Here is a 16,236-nt window from a genome sequence, read left to right on the forward strand (position 1 = left end):
ACCCCTTGCTCTGCCCCAACCTGATCAGACATGTGGTAAGGAGAATTTCAGGTTAAGAGTTTAGGTGCAGGCTTCTTGCCCACTGAACCAACCTTTGTCTACCAACATGGTAACTGGACCCTTGGTGAGTATGTGTCTCCTTTCTGATCATATGGACCCTCCTGGAGGACAAGCCCATGTAGGAAGGAGCAGGATATTGTCTCCAGCATCCTCAGGACTGAGAAATTCCTCTCTGAGTCACACTGCTCTGGAAAGCAAGATCCTGTTTAGAACATGCTGTACCTCTAGAGTTGTGAGCCTTGTCTTCTAGCAGCTGTGTAGACTCAGCCTTGGGATTGTCCACAAAATTCTATGAGCACCAGAGATCCCCTTGGCAGGAGTCTTAACCAGTTTCTGGAAGCATAACAAGCCTACCCACAGGAATGAGGGTACCAGCCTGCAGCTAACCCCAAACTCCTGCTGGTCCCCAGAAAGAGTGGAGTGGGTTGGAAGGAGAGGGTCCTGCCATCTGCCTACTGACCTTTGACTGTATAACATCTAGGCTTGCATTTATAGCTCTGTGTCACAGAGGTGAGGATACCCTCATTAGAAGGGAGGGGGTCTCATGTGGCTAGCCCTAGGCATGCTTGCACTTTATTTTTCTACTTGTCTGATTTCTGGCACTTTGGGGAGTGAGTCAGTCACCTGCCTAGGTGGCCCTCCTCCTTCCTGCCTGAGCCACAGCCCTGCTCAGCTTTGTCCACATGGTACCCATGGTGCTCCTGTGGGCAGCCAGTTTTGTTTCTATGTGGTGTTGGTGCATGGTGGGTAGATAGGCTAAAGTAGCCCACAATTTATATGTTGACATTCTTACCTGCCTGCCCCACAGAACTTCAGAATGTGACTGTATTTGGAGATAGACTCTTTAGAGAAGTAACTACACTAAAATGAGGTCACTAATCCAACATGACTGGTGTCCTTAAAAGAAGAGACATACACAGAGGGAAGGCCATGTAAAGACACAGGAGAAGAAAGCACATACCCCAAGCTGAAAGGTCTCAGGAGGAATCAACCTGCTGACACCTTGATCTTGGATTTACAACCTCCAGAACCATGAAACAAGAAGTTTAAGCTGTGCAGTCTGTGGTACTTTGTTATGACAGCCCTAATCACTAGTACAGACACATTGGAGGGGGTGCTGGTGACAGGATTTTGTGGGAGTATGTGCTGGGAGGTTCCTCTTGGAGCATTAATCCGGCAGAAGTGGGGGTGCTCCAGTGAATGCCCAGGTGTGGTGCTGTGGGTATAGGTAGCTTATGGTGCCTTGGTCCCAATGTCCCTTCCATTAGTGATGTTGGTTTTGGGGGATACTTTGCTTCCTCTAAATCTTTCTCAGCCTCCCAAATGACATACCTAGCAAAAAAGCATACATTGGCACTCCTAGACAAATGTTCTTGTCACTCCAACTGCCTGACCAGACCATGCAGGCTCGATCTGGACCAGGATGGAAGTAGTGGAGCTTCCAGGGATCAGTATGAAAAGTGGAATGACAGAGTGCACAGGCCTCCAAGGAGGCGAGGAGGCCAGCTGGGAATAGCTATAGAAAGGTGTTGGATTCCAACTGGCATCTGCTCTTCCAGGGCCAGGTGCCAACCCAGTGAGGGGCTTGTTGGTGGGGCTTGTTGAAGGAGGAACTTGGACCTTGCTCTGTGATCTCTCTTCCACCTCACATCTCAAGGCCATGGTCTGCCATGGCTGGTGAGATATGGTAGCTCAGAAAGAAAAATTTCGCTTTTTGATAGTTTGGCAAATGTTCCTGCAGCAAGAGTCATTTTTCTTCTTTAGTGGAGAGCGCCCTGTTATTTATGTGAATGTTAATTTGCAACAGGGGACTTTCCTCGACGTGGTCTTCATGCTGAGCAAGACCTGGGAAATGTCAGTCGGAGCATCTGGCAGGGATGAGTCTCAGTTCTTGTGATATATGGGCGAGCCTGTCCTGGTCCCAGGGTCTGAGTCTGACCTGCTGACCCCTTTGCAGGGCTGGCAGGACAGCTCCATTTCCTGGAGGCCTCCCTGGCTCTGGAGTGCATAAGGGCCATTGGGATGAATTTACAGTGTCCCAGAGTGTGGGACATTCTGGATTCTCACAGACAGGCCAGGCCAGGCCCCATGGGAGCAAATTTACTGTTGCCTAGTTTAGTGGGAGGCCTCGCTCCTGTGAGGCACCCTTGCTGTCATATTATTTATGCCATTTTTCTCTCTTTTTCTGTCCCTGTCCACCCACCCACCCTATTCACTTTTCTCTCTGCCCTTTCTTCAAACAGATTGTCTGTTTTGATACATTTCCTCTGTAAAAATCTCAGAAAACAAAACAAAGCAAAACCCACTAAACTCAGAAAAGACAATCAAACCGTGCAACTCATCCTAAGCTTCAACACTAACACTTTGTTACACGTTTCCAAGCAACTCTCCTGTCATCATCACAATGGTAATAGGCTGTTTTATTAGGTGCTGTGCTGAGTGCTGCATGTATGGTATCTTAATTAACCCTTGCATCAACAGTGCAATTCCTGTTGTGAACCTCGTTTTGCATTCATAGCATGGAGACTCGGAGTCCTCATAGTTAGCCAGTCGTGAAGTCAGCACTTGAGGGGAAGCAGAGCAGCTTGGAGGCCACACTCCTGACTGTAGTTACACTGACATTCGGCACAGCCATATGACTTTACCCAAGACGGTGGGCTTGGACCTGGACCTGCCTTCATCAGGCACCAGGTCATCTTGGATGTATTTATACCCTAAGTAGTAAAAAAAAAATCCATATTTTAACCTAGTATAAATTTATAAATATAGCAAAAGTTTTTGCAGGGCATAGAGTTTTTTTTTTAAAAACAATTTAATCATTTACAATTATTGTGCTACAAATAACTATTCTGTCATCTAATTTATATATGTAGATATTTATACACATATATCTACATATATGTGTTTATATATACATAGAGAGAGACTCGACTATCTAGTCTTTCATTTTTCTATATGCTATATGGTCTATTTTCAGTAATATATATATATGTATATACATATACAAACACACATATATAGAGACTATACATATTTGTATGTATATACATAAAAATATATAGATAGATAAATAGAGAAGTCCATCTAGTCTCCCATATTTGCTGTATGCTACATGATCTATTTTCAGTAATTGGGAAAGTATTTATTTAGTTTGGTTGTGACTCTTTTGACTTCAAGTAGTATTCTTAAAATTTTATTTATTGACTTTAGAAAATTACTGGTAACTGTTGATTGATCTACAAAAGCTTAAGAAGTCAAAGCAAACTACTTCTTTCTGCCTTCCTCTACCCTTTCTTTGTTTTTTGTGGGCTGTCTGGCAATGCCCCCCACCCCATCCCACACTAATGGCAAAGTAATTTTTCATCACATAGCTTTCTTTTTCAGAAGATCTGACAAGTGACTTCTGGTTGGTAATCCTGATCATAATTCTCATGCAGAGGTCAATTTCAGTACTCTAAACCTGTGATTTCTATATTTGTGGGCACTCAATTTTGAAATCAAGTTTGGATTACATAAAATGACAGATGATGAATGATGGAGAGAGATGCAAAATGGAGCTTAGCCTGGATCCTTGTGAGAGGATCCCCCAGTGACAGGGACAAGGCACAGTCCCTTTATGCACCCGACACCCTAAGGCTCTAACTTGCTCAAGGTTGCACACCTGGTTAGTTGGCAGAGGAAGGGCCCTGGGTTTCTAATACAGTATTTCTTTCTAGGCCAATGGTTCCTAAGGTTTGGCCTAGCAGGTGAACTAATGTGGTGCCAAACATGTCATTAGAAAGCATTGAATCCTATCAAAATCCCAGCTGGCTTCTTGGCAGACATTGACAAGGTGATCCTAAAATATATATGGAAATTCAAGGGACCCAGAATAGCCAAAACAATGTTGAAAAGGAGGAACAAAGTTGGAAGACTCTCACTTCATGATTTCAAAATTTGCTGTAAAGCTATGGCAATCAAGATTGTGTGACCCTGACAGAAGGATATAGATCAATGGAATAGGACTAATAAAAATAAATTCTCACATTAATTTTTGATATGGGTGACACTTTCAATGATAGAAGAGTCTTTTCAACAAATGATGTTGGTGCAACTGACTATCCACATGCAAAAGAATGAAATTGAATCCCTTCCTCACATCATACACACAAGGTAAGAGCTAAAGCTTTTTATAACTCTTGAAAGTTTAGAGTAAATCTTTGTTACTTTGGGTTAGGCATAGTCTTAGATATGACTCTGGAAGCACAAGTGACACAAGAAAAAAACAGACAAACTGGGCTTAATAAAAATCTTTTAGGACTTCAATGGACACTCTCAAAATAGGGGAAATACAACCCACCAAATGAGAAAAAAATTTGTAAATCATATGTCTAATAAGGGACTTTCATCTAGAATATATAAAAATCTCTCATGATTCAATGAAAGAAAAACAATTCCATTTAAAAGTGGGCAAAGGATCTGAATAGACATTTTTCCAAAGAAGATCAATGAATGGCCATATAAGCATATGAAAAGATGCTCAACATTTTTTGCCTATCAAAGAAATCCATGTCACACCTGCTATGATGGCTAGAATCAAAGATCCAGATATAAATAAGCATTGGTGAGGATGAGGAGAAATTGGAACCCTCATATAGAACTAGTGAGAAAGTGAAATGGTACAGCCACTGTGGAAAACAGTATAGAGTTACCATATGACACAGCAGTTTCACTTAAGAGAAATGAAAACCATTTATCCACATAAAAACTTATACACAGATGCTCATTGCAGCATTATTAATAGGAGCCCAAAAGTGAGAATGACCAATTTTCTATCAGTGTACAAATAAAACGTGGTATACACATTTGAAGGAATATTATTTGGCAATAAAAAAAAGAATGAAACACTTGTTTATTGCCATGCTACAACATGGATGAACCTTGAAAGCATACAAAGTGAATAAAACCAGTTACACAGAACATATATGATAGCATTCCATTTATATGTAGTGCTCAGAATAGGAAAATTCACACAGACAGAAAGGAGATTAGTGGTTGCTGGGGACTGAGTAGGAGAGGAGTAGTTGGGGCAACATGGGAGTGACTGCTGATGTGTATAAGGTTTCCTTTTGGGAAGAATATTTCTAAGATGGAGAGTAGTAATGGTTGAATTGTATACTTTCAAAGTACAATTTAAATGTGTGAATTGTATGGTATGTGAATTATAGCTCCATGAAGCTGTTACATATTTTTAAAGCATTGAACCTCATAGTGGAAAAATTATTCCCTTTGCAATTATGTTTTAAGCTTTCTAAGTCAAGGGGAATCTCGTTTCATGCTGACAGATCTTTCACACCTCTCTAATACTTACCAATCTCTCTCTCTCTCTCTCTCTCTCTCTCTCTCTCTCTCTCTCTCTCTCTCTCTCTCTCTCTCTCTTTAATAACAAAAAGAGATCAAAGTTCAGGTTCAGACTGTTAGCAGACAATCTGGCTGGAATTTAATACAATTGGGTAAGGCAAAGGTCGAGATGGCACTGATGAGATGCTGTGGCTTGGCTACCCCCGTGCCCATCCACAGTGGTTCTCCTAGGGCTGGATGTGGGTAGGCCAGGGCTGGGTTCAGGAGCCTGCACACTGCCCACGGGGAAATCTGAGTTAGTGGCTTAACTTCTTTTGGCTGAGGATCCTCTGTAAATAGGGCATTCTGCCTCCTAGAATTTTAGGGGAGTTTGAATTTCCACTGTATTTGAAAGCCCCCATAAAGATGTAGGCTCATAGGAAGGACTCAAGTCTAGGGGTCTGTTGGGTGACACAGAGTCTCTTGAGAACGAAGGGCAGGAGCTCGTAGATGCTTGAGAGAAGGGCAGTTTCACCGGCACTGAGGTGCAAAAGAAAAGCCCAGGCATGGAGGAGAAAGGCACTTGGGAATGCTCCTGGGGAAGGTGGTGGCTGCTATGGCATCATGGAAGACCTTGCGTGCTAGAGATGGCCTTAGCCCTCATCTGTAGACAGAGGTGATGTTGCAGGGAAGGGGTGGGTTTCTGGTTTTTAGTTTGTTTCCGGTTCTGGTGGAGCTCTCCTTGGTCCTGTTAGAATGACAGAAGGATAAATGGCTACCTGATTCACTCCTCACTTTGCAGAAGAGGAAACTGGGACTGCAGAGCATACAGGACTGGCCCCTCAACAGAATTTGAAACCAGGTCCTTTTGCTCTGTGTCCAGTTTGCTCCCCATGTCTGCTGTTCTGTCCTCCCTGTGCTTCAAAGTGGGGTTCAGCTTAGTACCCAGCTGGACACTGGATTCAGTACAGGGGCATGTGACTATTAGGACTCCCTGGACTGAGCCTCAGAAACTGACTCTGGCCAGATTAGACCAAATGAAGGACTTTCTGGAGTAAAGGATCTGTACGACCTGAGATTAGGACCAGGGAGGGGCAGGTCCTGATAGGTAAAGTCTTCAGGGTTCTTTGGAGCTCATGGACAACATTGTCCATGGTCACTATGCTCCACTCAACCCTAGATGACTCAACTTTGGCCTCAGCTCCCCCTGGTCCGGGAGGACAGAACCTTGGACAACCTGCTAAAGAAAGGGAGTGACTGACACTTGACAAGGGCCACATGCATCCACCCTAAATGCAAAGAACCAGGAAGGCAAGGGTTTTGATACAAGGACTTTTCACAGACAGACCTTTCCAGAAGTGGGGAAGCTCCAGAAGGCGTGGAGCAGGAGCTGATAGAAACGCAGCAGGAGAAGGACAATGCCTCCTGACCCTATGGACTGCTATTGCCTGCTGGTGCAAGTTCCCCCAACAGATGGCTGCTGTCCCTTTTGAAAAAGTGGAAAAATCAATGTGAAAAAATATCCCTTGGGATACTGAGCTGGGAAGGACCCCCTAGAGGTTAGGATGAAGTGACTTAAACCGATACAACTTCCCTTCCCAGCCCTATGTCTAGTCAGTGGTGAGGTGTCCAGCTCCTTTCCCATAACGCTCCCAGAGTTGCTCTGGTCTTCCCCAGGTCTCTGAGAGGGGCAGAAGACTGTCTGCCAGTGCAGGCTTTGTCAGGAGGTGCCCTGGCAGTGGGCTTGTCTCTCTGCAGGGAGGCCGGTGGCCATTACCCTATTGTCCAATTGAATCTTCAGTTCATTGCCTAAAGGAAGGAGGAGAGGAAAGGCTATGGTTCTTTTGGAGTTAATAGCTTCAGGTGCCAGCAATTTGAGGGAGTCCAAGGGCCAGTACATAAGGTATGTGTGTGTGTGTGTGTGTGTGTGTGTGTGTGTGTGTGTGTGTGTTTCAGTGCAAAGTTGACTTTGGGGGCAATAGGGAGCTGAGGCTGACACACGCTGCCTGTCTTTTGTCCATGTCTGGTTCCCTCTGTGTTTGGATCAGCCCCTCTTTCTTCTTTCTATTATTGATTGTTACCTCTGCAACCTTGACAAAGGTTGTGCCGGAGGTTGCAAAAATGACAAGGTTGAGTGACAAACCTGGTTCAGGTCACGCCTGCTGGGGTGTTGCAAGCTTCAGCTCCCAGGGAAGGAGGCAGTAAGGATGAGCAAATGGCAATGCTCATGGGAGCAGGACACAAACTTTCATTTTGTGTGAAATCCTAACTTTGAGGGTGTCAGTGTTTTGAGTATGTTAAAAATTCAAAGTAACAGGGGATAACTGTTTAATCCTTTGGATTCTTATAAATTTTTAACATTTAATTTCCATTTCTAGTGACTATTTCACCATAAATCAAATAGCAAAAGAGCAGGACATAGAAGAAAGAGGTAGGATAGGCATTTTATGATTCATCGAATCTGAATACTGGCAACTTGACTTGGTAGCCAAGGTATTTCCAGGCTCTCTGCTCCAGCAGTGATAACCGAGTTGGAGACATAGTCCTCCCTGGGACCCTCCTTCTGTTCCACAGGGGAGTCCTTGGTTGAATTTGGAAGACAGTCACAGACTTGCTCTCAGAGTGAGAACTGAGCTTAGGGCACCAGCCCCTCTGAAAGACACCAGACTGGACAGACACGGGGTGGAACAGACAGGCCACCAGCCAGCTCCCAACTGAATGCTCTACAGACTGTTAGGCTTAAGGGATTTCTTAAATATTTATTGAGTTGGGAGAGGGGACTGATTCTTATTAATAAAAATTACATGTAAAAACAGATACACTTGCCACTGGCAGCAGGAAAATCAAAGTCCTGGAAAAAACTCAGCAAAATATAGCTCATATTTTGTGCCTTGTTCTCTTGTCAATTTTCTTCTGTAGTTTTTTAGACAGATTGTTGCTGGGATGCATACTAAAATGTTTGGGGAAAATTGGCATTTTATTAATGAACCCTGCTTTCTTTGTGGAGAACCTTCATCCAGCATTATTCAGGCCAGTGGTCTTGGGTGGCTTTAGCTAATGGGCTCAGGGTGACCAGTGACTGGCTTTAGGCTGCTCATCCAGTAGTTCTGGGGGCTATCATCCACTTATTTTGGGGTAGTCATCCATTGACTTTAGGAGTGGTCATCTATTGATCTTGGGATGGTCCTCCACTGGTCTTGGGAATGGCCGTTCATTGGGAGTGTTCACCCACATCCTGGGAGTGATCAGCTGCTAGTCTTGGGTTGCTCAGCTGATGGTCTTGTGGGTGGTCATCAATTGCTCTCACAATGATCAGCCACTGGTCTTGGAGAAAGTACCATGTAGGTTCACCAGTGTGACATACATTTGTGCATTTTATAATATCCAACAGAGATGGATTTGATCCTGGCAAAGAATATGTCAAATATCTCTATTTAAGAATACGATTACTAAGAGGTCTCTGGTTGTGTGAGGAAACCTGAGTGAATTGGCCTCATTCTTTTGATTTTTGTCAATATTCTCTAGTGTTCCTTTCAGGTAGGAAGTTGGGAGGACCCCCTGCCAGGCAGCCTGGGCTCTGGCTTCCTGATCATGGCAGCATCAAATGGATCCAGTATCCTCATGTCAATCTGATGACCTCCCACCAGAAGGCTGGCCAAAGAAGAGAACCTGACCTCCCATGTGCTGGGAGACCCCAAACTGTCCCTTGAGGTCACTCAGCCTAAAAGAGATATTCTTTACCAGGTTGGGCATGGCCTGATTATCATGGTAGGTACTGCCAGGATTACCCCAGGGTCAGGGCATGTGCCATAGATGACTTCCAGTCTGGGGTGCAAAGGTTTTATAACATAAGGGGCTGCCTTATGGGGCCAACATCCTTCTTTAATTGCCTTAGTTAGTCTGATCTGGCCCAGGGGCCCACCCAGGAGAGGCTCCTTCCACAGGGTCTTGGGTTCTGATTCCTAGACTCTATATTTCCTGGCAGGCCTTCTACCCCTGGACCACCATTTCCCCATTTGGAAAGTGAATAGTCTGGATGACTTCATTTGGCTTAAGGAGCACCCACAGTATATGCCCTGGTTCTGAGTGTGTCCCAGGCTGTGTACACTCCCATAGCAACTGTGCAATGGAAGGGAGGACTGACTCCATTTACAGGTGAGGAATTGGATACCCAGGGAGCTTTGGCGCCTTGCCTGAGCTCATCCACCCAGACAGAAAGGGTGCCAGGAATTCAGAACACTGAACTCTCAGATAACTTGCCCACTGCTGCCTGCAGGGGTTAATTCCCACACTTCTTTGAATGAATTCTGTTAATAAGATGAGACACCAGTCTCCCCCAAAACCACACACCATGGCAATGTACTGGAGTAACTTTTGCTGTTGTAAACATTCTCACTATGTACCAGTGGACCTCCATGCCCTTCCCGTCTCTCTGGGAGGATGTGTCCCGATGTTTTGGGGTCATTCATTCACTCAGCCCACAGCATTTGTTGGCTCCCTTTAGTGGCGCCCTGGGACCCACAGATGAGTCAGAAGTGTGGGGGCCTGCAGAGTTCCCACCAGACCTTCTCCTCTCCTCTCACAGACCCAGTGACTTCATTTTGCTGTTCCTGCTGTCCTTCCTTGGCCTCTTGGACCTCCTCCCTTGCCACCCACCATGTCCTTGTAGGTCCACTACTCTTGCTCTTCTTCCTGTGCCTCTCAGAGAAAGGCCTCACCCATCACCTGGCTACCCCCTTCATCCGGCCACTCATTGGGACCCTGTATTTTTTCTTGTGGCTGCTGTAACAAGTCACTTAAAAGGACTAAAATGCATCCTCTCACAGTTCTGGGGGGCCAAAAAATCAGTACAGTCTGACTGAAATCAGCTTGTTGGGAGGGCTGAGCTCCCTCTGCAAGGCTGTAGGGGAGAAGCTATTCCTGTCCTCCTCCAGCTTCTGGTGGCTGCTGGTGTTCCTTAGCTTGTGGCCATTTGCTCTAGTCTCTGCCTCTGTGGTCACATCACCTTTTTCTCTTCCTTGTCAAATCCCACTCTGCCTTCCTTTTATGGGGAAGTGGTCATGTGATTGCATTCAGGCCCACCCTGATGATCCAGGACAATCTCTGTTGCAGAGCCTCGACTTTCACATTTGCAAAGTCCTTTTTTACTGTATAAACTGCCATGCACAGGTGTCAGGGATTAGGACCTAGACAATTTTTGGGGTACTGTTTCTGAGCCAACCACAGATCTGGAAGTCTTCTTGAGCCCTGGTATCTCCCTTGTACCTGAATAAGATCTGTCCCCAAGTCTACTTCTTCAGTTTCCTGATATCTGTCCCATCCAGGACCTGTACTTGTCTCTGGGGCATCTGCAGCATCTGCTTCTCAGCTGCCTGGGCCTATTTGTGTTCTTCTAGTCCTTTCACCCTGCAGTGGCCAGCAGGTTCCTGACCATAAGTCAGATCACAGGTCAGAGGCTTCCTGCCCTGAAGCCTTTGAACTGCTCACTGCCTTTACCCAGGAGACCTGCGCTGTGTGACATGACACTCAGCACCCCTGATGTTCCCAATCACCCAACTGGTCAGTTCTTTCCATTGACTGTGACTTGCCTCCTGGGACTTTGTGAGCACTGTCACTCTCTCTGACTCTTTGGCCATTGCAAAGTGTTGGAGTGAGTTCACGTAGACATTACCACCCTCAGGTGACTTCCTTGTTTCCGGAGTTGGGACCTGATGCTGTGTTCTGCATTCCTTTGCACCTTTACCAGTCCCTACTTATGACTGGAACTACCTCTTCCTGGTTCGTCATCCACATTACCCACTGGCACCTTGGATCCCTCAAGGCACCGGCTGAATGTGCCCAGTGGATGGCTGTGTCCCACTCTAATGGCAGATGCTCAGCAGAGCATCTATGGGAATGCCAACTGTTTCTCTGTCCTTGAAGGCTCCTAGCTAGCTTCAGGACAGGGCCCAAAGAGCACTCTGCTTGTCAGGGAGAAAGAGGGTAGCCTGTATATCCACTCTGTTCCCTCTCCCAGCCAGGAGGATGATGTGGCAGAGGCCATTTAGGTTATTTTGGTGGCATGTGGTTTCTGAACATCTGAATGGGTAATGCCAGTAGTTGCACACTGGAGTGCACAGCCCTGGCTGGACAGGAAACCCAGGCAGTGCCAGCTAGGCCAGTGTTGGATGGGCAGGGAAATGCTGGGTTTTCTGAGAGAATCTGGAAATTTGGTCATTGATGTGGAATCTCCTAGTTTTTGCCTCTGAATAACCAATTCAAGCTTTAAAGAAAAAACCCTGCTGGTCATGACTGTGTGATCTAAAGGAAGTACATCTGCAAGTTGGACAGTGGAAGCTCGTAGTGTGAGATCTTTGGTTTATGGGTAGTGGACCAAAAAACAAACAAACAAACAAACCAAACAAAGACAAACAAACAAAAAACCCAAAGTGTGGAAACATGGAGCATTTGTAGGACAGGTGGGCTAAGTACTGATGGCAGGGTGACTGGGGAGGGCAGCAACTTGCAACTGCATTGTAGCAGGGAGCAATTGGGAGGATGTGAGCCAGACATTGAAAGGGGGTTTACCAGATGGCCAAGGTGGGAACTGGTAGCAGAACTTCCATACTGAGGACATGACGGGTGGGTTTGGTGACCTGATACCTCAGCTGTGTGCATGTACAACCCAGGGGCCAGTGTGAGGGCTGGGAGAGCAGGGGTAGGCTGAGAGCCTTGAATGCTACAGAACAGGGCAGGCTGAATCCAGACAGACCTGGATCTAGCAAGGGGTTTGTAGCAAGGAAGGGCCATGGCCTGTCTTGGTGGGGAGACAGCAATGCACTTGCCTGTATTGTCTGGTCCTGTGGCAAATCGATGGGGGTCAATGGGGCACATGTCTGTGAGGCAGTGTGCAGTCCACTTTGGTCAGCAGTTGTGTTTTCCAAGGAAAGTTTGAAATTGCATTTTTAAAACATGAAATCTCATTGTTTTAAGTGTTGGAGTCAGAGCTTTAAAAATATTGTTTAGCCCAAACTGAACTTGTCTGTGGGTGGACTCAACCCACGGCTGACAGCTTTGACTTTTGTCTTCAACTTTGGGCTCCTGAAGGGTGAGGATGGCCCTTGGCTTTTTTGATGCATCTTGATATCCTCCTAGGGCCATATAATAGACTTAGAACTGCACTTGAATTCCTTCAGGCTGTTCTTGATATTGGGTTTTATAGGTACAGTAGTTTTTCTGGAAGGAGAGTTGAGATATGGGGGCAGGAGGATGACCCAGGCAGAGCCCCTTCCTCAGAAAGGACTCAGCATTATCTGGTGGCTGTGCCTTCTGTAAATGGAGTCTCTGAGCAGGTGAGGGACCACCTGTGTGTCCTCCAGCCAACCCAGGTTCTAACTGAGGACTAGATGGGGTGCCAGGCAGGATCCTCAGCTGGGAGATACTGCCCACTGGGACCCTCCTCTCTGTTCCCCCTCCTTATTCTATTGTAGTTGGGAATTTGAACCTCTCAACTTTGCCCCCTCAGGCTGGTTTAATCCGGACGGAGGAGGAGGAGTTCTTCATCGAGCCTCTGGAGAAGGGGCTGGTGGCACAGGAGGCTGAGCAGGGTCGAGTGCACGTGGTGTATCGCCGACCGCCCACCCCCAGAACCCCTCCTCTGGAGGGGCCACAAGCCCTGGACACAGGTAAGGTTGCTGCAGGTGGGCGGGCTGCATGGAGAGCACTGTATGTCCTCTTCTGCAGACCTGATTGAAGACTGAGGCTGAGCCCCAGACTTACTGGCTCAGGAATGGGCCAACTGTGTGGTTGACTGCATGGCATAGTGGGATGTTGGGTCCCCCAGTCCTCTGCTCTGGGTGCATGTGGGTGATAAACAGCCTAAGTACTCACTGCTTATAGGTGTTGACCATCCTAGAGGAAAGCAAAGACTGTCCAAGGACCCATGTTCTTCTGCATCAGGGTTGGCAGTTATTGGGGAGCAGGGAGACCCAGACCAGGCCTGCATCCCTGGTCTGAGTGCCATGTCCATGAAAAAGGCATTTGTGTCCCCTAGGCAGCCCTCTTCTCCTTCCTCTGTGTGGCCACAGTCCCTAGATGGTCCCTGTAGTGTGTCAGTTCTTCCCTGGCTGCTCATAGGGAAAGACCCTGGGTGGTGTCTCTGGATTCCCCAGAGGAATGTGCCCAGTAAAGACCCTAGAGATGTTCCCAGCAGTCTGAGCAGCCTCTGCACACATTCACAGGATTTTGTCTTTCTCAACTAAAGCATGCTTTGGGCCCAGGAATGTCTAAGTAACTTCTGTGTAGCCAGGGTGACTGGTCACCTAGCTGTAACCTCAGATCTGGGACCACCATGCCAATCCAAAATCTCCCTGGCATTCTCTGGATTTCTGGTTCTAGACTGTGAAGAGGCCGGGGTCAGGGTCCATAGTAGTCCTTCAGGGCTCACAGTTCCCAGAAACCATGTGTGTAAATTAGGCCACCTCACTTGTGCCTGTTTTTTGCTCATTGATGAGGGGCTGTGAGCCTAGCCTTCAGTCTTTGGCCCTGGGCTTCTGACCCTGGACCCCTGGCTGAGAAAAGCCACTGCAAATGGTAACCTGGGATCTTGGATCATTTACGTCTGCAGGTTTACAGTGAGTGCTCTGGAGGCTCCTGGCTGGGCCAGCTCCCAGTGCTGAGATTTACTGAAATACTCCATCCCTCCAGTGCAGCCGTGGCTCATTTATTTTAGGTCTCCCTGACTTCCTATCTTGACAGATCAATTGGGTGCAGCTTGGCAGGGCACCGTTCTAATTTCAAGAAACCGTGTCAGATACCTTTGCAAAGGAATCGTTCCATCAGGAAGCCCAGTGTTCTCTGGAGCCAATCAATACTCCCGTGGCCCCTTCTTCTCTGATAATGAATTGCTGTCCACCTTGGCTGCCACCAGCTGGACCACTGGGTGCTACCTGCTCAGCCTTGCCCAGCCTCAGCCTCAGCCACCCCCCCCCCCATTCCCACCTTTTTTCTTTTCTGCAGGAGGAGTAACCTTGTAGGGCAAGAGTGAAAGTGGGATAAGGGGAGAACCCCAGACTGGAGATCAGGTCCCCTCTGAACTTGCTTCTTGCTGACTGTGGGCAAGTTTGGGCCTCTGATCTCTGCTTTCTCTTGAGTCTGCTGGGGTTAGAAATGCCTGTTTCCTAGAGGACTCAGGGTCTGGTGGCTTTGGGCTTGGTACTTCTGGGCTGGCCTCTACTGGAAGATTCTGGGTGGTTCTGCCCACCCCAGGCAGGGTAAGGTGGAGTCTGCACAGTGGAGCTGGCCAGGTGCCCTTCACCATGATTCTGATCCCAAATTCCATATGGTGCTTATCTTCCTAAACATGGAAACCCTTCCCCCATGGCCTAGCTGGCCTGACTTTATTTTCTGGACTTCTGGTGTTTTGGCATCTTCTGTTGAATCCTCTCTCCACTTCACAACCCCAGTCCACATATCTTTAATGAGAACTTGGAACTGAGAACACGGGAAAGGAATTTCAAACTCAGAATAAGCCCAGAAACCATTGGCCTTAGAAGGTGCTGGATAAAGCCAGCAGCACAGGTCAGGGGGTGAGGCTGGACTGGAAGGTGGGTGGGGTAGGGGTTGGTAATTGGCCACTTTGGAAGGAGGTGAACCTGTCCAAAGCTGAGCTGTAGGCCTCTGTCCCAGGCTGTAAGCTCAGAGTCCCCAGTTGGGAGCTCAGACCTTGGGTGTGGGTGTGGACCTTGAGCTATAATTTCAGACTATAGACTTGTGCTCTGGGGCTTAGACCCCTTTCTTTGACATCCCTGTCCAGTGTCAGCATGGCCCTCGATGAGTGATTCAGGTCCACAGAGAATCTGTTTCCCCCTGGATGTGCCTAATTTTTCCCTTATGTCCCAGGGCTGAGGTCGACTCACTGACTGGAGGGGATCCAGACACAGTTTATGCTGGGTCTGGGCCGAGGGCCTGGGGTGACCTCAGATGGTTCAACTTTCCATTGGCTTAGGCCTTGTCAGGACCCAGAATGGCAGCTGAGGATATATAAAAGCTGTGTCCTGTGGCTGGGCATAGCAAGCAGACATGTCCTGCTGGGCACAGAACCCCAGAACCTCAGTGTAAAGGGTGTGTGTGCGTGTGTGTGTGTGTGTGTGTGTGTGTGTGGTATTATGGTTTAGGTGTAGTTCATCCCTCAAAGGTTCATGTGCTAGAAACTTGGTCCCCAGTGTGGTGGTGCTAAAGTGGTAGAACCTTTTAAGAGGTGGGGCCTAGTGAAAGGTGGTTAGGTCATGGAGTTTCCACCCTCAAGAATGGATAACATTGGTTTCATGGAGTTGGCTGGGACTCTTGAAGGCAGATGGTTAAAAAACAAGACCATCCTATCTGCTTGATCTCTTGTACCTAACTGTTTCCCTTTCTGCCTCTCCACCAGGTTGTGATGCTGGTGCCATGCTCTTTGGACCTTCCAATCACCAGAATTATGAAGTAAATAAACTCTTTACTTATAAAGTACCCTGCCTCATGTATTTTTTTTTACAGCAGTGCAAAACACTAGGGGACTGTATTAGTCTTTTCATTACTATAATGAAATACATGAGGCATGCTAACTTTATGAAGAAAAGAGATTTATTTAACTTATAGTTTTAGAGGCTGAAAGTCCAAGATCAGGATATCCCACTGGTTGGGCAGCTGGTGAGGGCCTAAGGGCTGATGGCATCACAATGGCCAGAATACATATGAAAGTAAGAGATCACATCTCCAGAAAGGAAGCCAAAGGGCAATTCAGAGGCCAGGCTTACTGTTTTAAAAACTGCATCTTGCAAGAACTCAGGGGTCCTGCAAGAGCTATTTAATCCCTTCTGAGGGGAGCTCCTGCAATGA

At 47.0% G+C, this 16,236-nt stretch overlaps 1 protein-coding gene across 1 annotated transcript in view; it reads left to right on the plus strand.

Annotated features, from left to right (window-relative positions):
- The window catches only part of Adamts2 (ADAM metallopeptidase with thrombospondin type 1 motif 2), a 255,929-nt gene that overhangs the window by 64,473 nt on the left and 175,220 nt on the right, over positions 1-16,236 (plus strand). Inside the window, exon 3 of the mRNA XM_047556480.1 lies at positions 12,884-13,043. Within this exon, the coding sequence (XP_047412436.1) occupies positions 12,884-13,043 (160 nt within the window). The remainder of the gene's footprint in view (positions 1-12,883; positions 13,044-16,236) is intronic.

This window comes from Sciurus carolinensis, chromosome 6 (genome assembly GCF_902686445.1).
Source record: "Sciurus carolinensis chromosome 6, mSciCar1.2, whole genome shotgun sequence".
In the NCBI taxonomy this organism is placed as follows: domain Eukaryota; kingdom Metazoa; phylum Chordata; class Mammalia; order Rodentia; family Sciuridae; genus Sciurus; species Sciurus carolinensis.